Here is a 7959-nt window from a genome sequence, read left to right on the forward strand (position 1 = left end):
AAAAAAAAAAAAAAATAGCCCAATACTGTGAGAAAGGAAACAGGAAAAAGAAAGTGAGGTAGAAAGTAGGGTGGCAGTAAGGGACTAGAGGAAGGATGTAGGGCTGTGGGTATAGCTCGGTCTTTGACATATGATTGACCTGACACACCAAACCTGGAACAGGCTACCTTCTCACTTTCTGTTATGAGAAACAATGATTTATCTTTATTCTTATAGACACTGTGAGTCATTAGTCATGGTTTCAGTTAGCTGGCGCTGAATGCCCGCAACAGGCATGCAACAGATTCCTATTCTCCAGTTATAACTCTGAGCTAAGTTACTGAACATTATTTCTCTTCCTTAGCAGAGTTTGGCTCAGTCTTTACTAGCTTAATGAAAGAGAGATCAAAAATTTCGCTTCTCTTCTTAAGCTTCAAGACATTTTTATTTTAGCTGACATTTAACTCCTTGTTTTCTGAAGATGAGCAAATGCCCTGCTCTTTAGCCTAATTATCCTGCCTTGTTTCCTTTCTCCTCTTTTCTCACGTATCTGAGGAGTTAATGGCTTCACCAGAAGCCATCCCTCTGCTGGTGGTTTGTTCCCTGCTTTAGGAGTATCTATATTACATTTTTATTCATTTTCCCAACCAACACTTATGAAGTACCCACTACTATCATTAATTTCTCTACTACTATCATTAATTTCTCCTTCTTTATCACCGTTTGATTTACTCCTTGTTCAGGGCTTCTAATGAAGGTTGAATCAATCCTATGCAGCCTCACTAAATCTTTTTCCAGTTCAGATGATATTTCTTTCTTAACCATCATGGAAGCTTCACTTGTAGATTTCACTTTCATCTAAATTCATCTAAATTCTCTGCCTGGCTTCTTTATCTGCAGCTACATAAGTATGGAAGGGAGCGCAGGGAAGAGTGATTAAGCAGGACACACTGGGTCGGGACAGGATTCTGGAGGAAACTGTGTGCCAAATGAAGGTTTTGTACAATTATGGTATATTAACAATATTCAATAGGTCACCTTCTTAGCATCAGTCCTATGATTGCAGAAGTAAGAGTGGTACTCATTCTGTATTATTCCAGGCAAGCAGGCTTTGACCAACTGATTTCTCTAGTTTCATTCCAAGTTCTTCTTATATCTCTATGATTTGATCCACTTAGCACCGTGGACACTCACCTGTTGGGTGTTCCTGAGATCGCCTGACCTTGTTCCATTTCTTCAGAAGTTTCTTGCTTTGCATTAAACAATCCATCTTTAGTTACAACTTCTTCAGCTAAAATGATACATTAATGATTTTAATGTCATATCTGTGAATTTTGAAAAAACGACCTCCAGTGTTAGGGAATATATGTTCCAAATTAAACCAAACAAATAAAAAAATCAACAGATGTCTGTGTACAGAATAGATGTTCCACATTAAACCAAACAATCAACAGGTATCTTGGGGTTTACAGTTAGTTTCATCAATCCTATAAAACATGACACAATATGGGAAAATGATAAGAAAAGTCAATTAAGGAACAAGAGCTCACTTGGGAGAGGACCCAGAGCACATTCAAAGAAAATTAAACATGAAGCTGGGTGCAGTCACTCATGCCTGTAAGCCTAGCACTAAGGGAGGCCAAGGCAGGTGGACTGCTTGAGCTCATGAGTTCAAGACCTGCCTGAGCAAGAACAAGACCCTATCTCTACTAAAAAAATAAAAAATAAAAAATAAATAGAAAACCTAGCTAGGCGTTGTGGTGGGCACCTGTTAGTCCCAGCTACTGGTGAGGCCAAAGCAAGAAGATCACTTGAGCCCAGGAGTTTGAGGTTGCTAGGGTGACTGAGTGAGAGTCTCAAAAAAGAAAATTAAACATGAACAGTAGTGTTCTCAGTAAAGAGAACATACTCTGAAGTACAGAGGAAGGGAATAGGCAGAGGTGTTCATGAAGCTTCCAAGTATGAAGGGATATGTGAAATGACAAGTCATATAGAAGCCTTGCTAAGAGAGAAAAAGGGATGCGAAGGAGGAGTTGCTGAGGGAAGTCAGGGAATAGGGAGGAATGAGCAGAGATGATAACAAGAGTCAATAAGTGGATGATTAGCAATAGAAGAAGAAAATGTGACTGGAAAGGATGCAAAATGGTAAGAGCTGAGAGAAGTCAGCAAGTAGAGGCCAGAAGAAGGGAATGGGAGGGTGAGAGCGTCTGTAAGAAATGTTGTCTCCCAAGGGCCAATTCAGGGTTAGTGGAGAGAAAAGGAGAGCACAGGCAGGGAACCATCCAGAAGCCTGTCCTTACTCATTAGACTGAGGCTTGCAACCTTCCTCTGAGTTGAGTTCCCACAGAGGTTCCTCTGAGCCAGACTCAGATGTGGCCACTCCCATGGGGCAGGGGCCTGGGCTGTTTCTTCCTCAGTCTTCACTGATGTCTAAAAAAACAAAAAATGACCTCTTTGTTTCCGTTGTGGTAAAAATAGGGGGTTCAGTTGCTAAGGGTATTGAATACTACACTATAGACCAGTGGTACCAACCTCTCAGGGCATTCTTGTAAATTTGTGGGAACGTTTTTTGTTCCCACAATGATGCCTCACCGCTTTATGCCAATGTCATTCATAAGGTGAGGCCAGAGATGATAGACATCCTGCACTGTGTGGGACGGTCCCACACTACAAAGAACTGTCCCATATTCTGTAGGACTTTAAAGTGTCCTACTGAATCAAATCTACAATCAATATAATCCACTGCATCTTGAAGAGTTTTTATAGGGAATTACTAAAAACACCAGTAATTCAAGAACATTACAAACAAGGACGCTGACATAGAATAAAGACATTGTCACAAGAGTTGACTCATTCAGACTATTCTACACAGTTTTATAGCATTTTCTACTATATATTTGGTTGAAAAGTATTTCAGTACAATATTGCAGGTACTGCAAATACAATTAAACTAATTATAAATAAATAATGGAGCCATCTTGAGACTTCTTTTAACAGATTTGGAACCTAATGTGAATGCAGAGATCTCACTAATTTTATTTAAAAAATTGTTTAAAAATATTTCAAACCTAGGTTGAATGATTTCTAAGTTGGAAAAATTATACACAGTAATTAGTTATTTTGCAGGTCATCTATGGTTTTCTATTTTTATATGGCACTTTCTCAAAGGGCTACCATATGGCTTTTCATTAACGTCTTCATTTTTTGTTTCATTTGTCAATCTACCCTTTCTTTCCCATTGCCTGAAAAAGGATACAGTGCTCTGTCTTTTAACAGGCTGAATGTCTGTTTTGACAAAAAGGGGACTTTCAAGACAGAAGATATGTTTTCTCTTTATCACTACTCCATCCCAGACTGCAAACACAGAATTATTTTTGATACTAAAAAGCCAACCTCATTTAAATACAGGCATAACTTGGAGATAGGGCAGGTTCAGTTCCAGACCGATACAACAGAGTATCACAATTTGAGTCACACAATATTTTTTTGATTTTTCAGTGCCATAAAAGTTATGTTTATACTATATAGTAGTCTATTAAATGTGCAATAGCATTATGTCTAAAAAATTCAATAAATATACCTTAATTTAAAAATATTTTACTGTCCTGGGTGCGGTGGCTCATGCCTATAATCCTAGCACTCTGGGAAGCTAAGGTGAGAGGATCCCTTGAGCTCAGGAGTTCAAGACCAGCCTGAACAAAATCAAAACCCTATCCCTACTAAAAATAAAAAAATTAGCCGGGCATCATGGCAGGCACACATTGTCTCAGCTACTTGGGAGGGGGATTGCTTGAACCCAGGAGACTGAGGTTGTTATGAGCTAGACTGATGCTACGGCACTCTAGCCTAGGCAGCAGAGTAAGACTGGTACAAAGGACAAAACTAAGCAACGGACCTAAGATGAACAGAATTCCACCATACTTATCAATTCTCTCAATAAATGTAAATGGCTTGCTCCCAGATTTATGAAACAGACCTTAACTGGTCTGAGCAACATGATATCCTATGACACCATAATCGTGAGGGACTTTAATACTCCTCTGACAGAACAGGACAGACCTTCTAAGCAGAAACTAAACAAAGATATAAGAGACTTAAATGCAACCATAGAACAAATGGGCTTATATACAGAACATACCATCCTAAAACTAAGGACTATATGTTTTTCTCATCAGCCCATGGAACATATTCAAAAATAGATCATATCCTAGGACACAAATCACACCTCAACAAAATTAAAAGAACTGAAATTATACCTTGCATCTTCTCAGATCACAAGGCAATAAAGGTAGAAATCAACTCCAACAAAAATTATGATCCCCACACGAAGGAATGGAAATTAAACAACCTTATGCTAAATGACAGGTGGGTCAAGGAAGAAATAAATGAGGAAATTTCTTAATTCCTTGAACATAACAACAATGAAGCTACAAGTTACCAAAACCTGTGGGATAATGCAAAAGTAGTCCTAAGGAAGAAATTTATTGTATTAGATGCCTACATCCAAAAAACAGAGAGCACATCATCAACCTAATGAATCATCTTAAGGAAATGGAAAAGGAAAAACAATCTAATCCCAAATCTAGCAGAAGAAAGGAAATAACCAAAATTAAATCTGAAATTAATGAAATTAAAAAGAAAACAATCATTCAGAAAATTAATGAAACAAAAAGTTAGTTCTTTGAAAAGATAAAAAAAAAATTTGAAAATCTATAAACCTTTGGCCAGATCAACTAGAAGCAGAAAAGTAAAATCTCTAATAACCTCAATCAGAAGTGAAAAGGGGGAAATAACAACAGATACCACAGAGATACAGGAGAGTATCTCTGGCTACAATAATTAACTCTGGACCCAGAAGCTTGACAAAATGTAGGAAATGGATCAATACCTGAAATCATACCATCTCCCTAGACTGAACCAGGAAGAAATAGAGCTCTTGAACAGACCAATCTCAAGTACCAAGATTGAAGAAACAATAAAAAATCTTCCAACAAAAAAAATCCCTGGACCAGAATGGTTCATACCACAATTCTACCAAATCTTAAAAGATATGCTTGTACCTATACAACAGAACCTAGTCCAAAACATTGAGAAGGAACCTTCCCCAACATATTCTATGAAGCAAACATCACCCTGATACAAAAACCAGTTAACGACACAATGAAAAAGAACTAAAGACCAATTTCACTAATGAAAACTGATGCGAAAATACTCATAAAATCTTAACCAATAAATTATTAACGACACACTAAAAATTATACATCATGATCAAGTAGGCCTCATCCCAGGGATGTAAGGCTGGTTTAATATATGCAAATCTATAAATGTAATACACCATATCAAAAGAAGTGAAAACAAATACCACATCATCCTCTCAATTAACACATTCAACAAAATTCAGCATCATTTTCTTAAGAACCCTTAAGAATATAGGCATAGGTGGCACATTTCTTAAACTGATTGAAGCTATCTAGGACAAACCCACAGCTAATATCATACTGAATGGAGTAAAACTGAAAGCTTTTCCAGTTAGAACTGGAACCAGACAAGGATGTCCTTTGTCGTCACTACTATTCAACACAGTTCTGGAAGTTCTAGCCAATGCAATCAGAGAAGAGAAAGTTATAAAGAGCATCCAAATGTGGGCAGAGGTCAAACCTTTGCTTTTTGCTGATGGTATGATCTTATATTTAGAAAACTCCAGAGATTCAATCACAAGACACCTGGAAATGATCAAGAAATGCAGGGTATAAAATCTCAGGACATAAAATCAATGTCCACAAATCAGAAGACTTTGTATATGCCAATCAAGGCAAGTTGAGAAGCCAAAGACACAATTCCCTTCACAGTAGCTTCAAAGAAAATGAAATACCTAGGAATATACCTAAGAAAAGAGGTGAAGGACCTCTACAAAGAGAATTATTGAACCCTAAGAAAAGAAATAGCAGAAGATATTAACAAATGGAAGAACATACCATGTTCTTTGCTGGGAAGAGTCAACATTGTTAAAATTTTTATACACCCAGAACAATCTACAGATTCAATGCAATCCCCATTGAAATACCAACATTGTAACTTGAAGAACCAAAAATATGATTCTTCATTTTGTATGGAACCAGAAAAAAACCTGTATAGCCAAGGCAATTCTTATTAATAATAATAATAATCATAATCATAAAGCTGGAGGCATCAATCTACCAGACTTTAGGTTATATTACAAGTTTGCAGTGATCAAAAGCATTGGCACAAAAATACAGAAATATGGAACCAAATAGAAAAAGAAGAGATGAAACTAATCTCTTATAGCCATCTAATCTTTGATAAGCCAAACAAAAGCATACACTGGGGGGAAAAATCCCTATTCAATAAATGGCTCTGGGAGAACTGGATAATCAGATGTAAAAGGCTAAAGTGGACCTGCACCTCTCACCACTTACAAAAATTGACTCAAGATGGATAAAAGATATAAATCTAAGACATGAAATGATAAAAATCCTAGAAGAAAGTGTGGGGAAACCTCTTGTGGATGTCGGACTGGAGAAAGATCTTATGAAGAAGACTTCAGCAGCAATTGCAACAATAAAAATAAACAAATGAGACTTAATTAAATTGAAAAGCTTCTGCACAGCTAAGGACACAACAATTAAAGCAAATAGACAACCTTCAGAATGGGAAAAGATATTTGCATGTTACAAATCTGACAAAGGCTTGATAACTAGTATCTATAGAGAACTCAAATTCATCAACAACAAAAAAAGCAAACAATCCCATCTACCATTGGGCAAGACACATGAACAGAACTTTCTCTGAGGAAGACAGGGATGGCTGACAAACATATGAAAAAATACTCATTGTCCCTAATCATCAAAGAAATGCAAATCAAAACCACCCTGAGCTATCACCTACCCCCAATGAGAGTAGCCACATCACAAAGTCTCAAAGTAGCAGATGCTGGTGTGGATATGGAGAGAGGGGAACACTTTTACACTGTTGGTAGGACTGAAAACTAATACAGCCTCTTTGGAAAAAAGTATGGAGAATCCTCAAAGAACTCAAATTAAGCCTATTTGATCCCACAATCTCATTACTAGGTATCTACCCAGAAGAAAAAAAATCATTCTGTCATAAAGATATTTGCACTAGATTGTTTATCACAGGTCAATTTACAATTGCCAAGATGTGGAAACAACCTAAATGCCCATCAACCTAGGAATGGATTAACAAACTGTGGTATATGTATACCATAGACTACTATTCAGTCATAAAAAAGACGGAGACTACATCTTTTGTATTAACCTGGATGGAATTAAAACACATTCTTCTTAGTAAGGTATCACAAGGATGGAGAAGCAAGTATCCAATGTGTTAAATACTAATATGAAGCCAGTGGACAATCTAATACATGCCTAAGAGAAAAATTCAGTTCAATTCAAATTGGGGGGTGGGGAAGTAATGGAGGGGGGACAGGAGAGGAAGGGATAAAAAATGAATTTAAAAAATATATTTCTTTTTGTCTTTTCTCTTTTTTCCTTTCTTTCTTTTCTTTTCTTTTCTTTTTTTTTTTTTTGAGACAGAGTCTCATTCTGTTGTCCAGGCTAAAGTGCCATGTCTGGTTAGCTCAGAGCAACCTCAGTCTCTTGGATTCAAGCAATCCTCCTGCTTTAGTCTCCCAAGTAGGTGAGACTACAGGCACCTGCCATAATGCCTGGCTAATTTTTCTATTTTAGTAGAGACAAGTTCTCACTCTTTCTCAGTCTGATCTTGAACTCCTGAGCTCAAGGGATCTTCCCATCTTGGCCTCCCAGAGTACTAGGATTACAGGCATAAGCAGTTGGCCCACAAAATGTATTTCTTAAGTAATAAGACCTAAAAGTCAAGATTATTGGCTTGGCACCTGTGGCTCAAGTGGCTAAGGTGCCAGCCACATACACCTAAGGTGGCAGGTTCGAATCCAGCCCGGACCCGCTAAACAACAATGAC

The 7959-nt window shown here is 37.4% G+C and overlaps 1 protein-coding gene across 1 annotated transcript in view; it reads right to left on the reverse strand.

The window, feature by feature from the left end:
- Positions 1-7959, reverse strand: part of PGBD1 (piggyBac transposable element derived 1) — a 23050-nt gene that overhangs the window by 2907 nt on the left and 12184 nt on the right. The window contains 2 exon segments of the mRNA XM_023508102.1: positions 1174-1270; positions 2280-2409. Of these exon segments, the coding sequence (XP_023363870.1) occupies positions 1174-1270; positions 2280-2409 (227 nt within the window).

The sequence above is a fragment of the Otolemur garnettii genome, unplaced genomic scaffold (assembly GCF_000181295.1).
Source record: "Otolemur garnettii isolate 467f Iridium unplaced genomic scaffold, OtoGar3 scaffold00223, whole genome shotgun sequence".
In the NCBI taxonomy this organism is placed as follows: domain Eukaryota; kingdom Metazoa; phylum Chordata; class Mammalia; order Primates; family Galagidae; genus Otolemur; species Otolemur garnettii.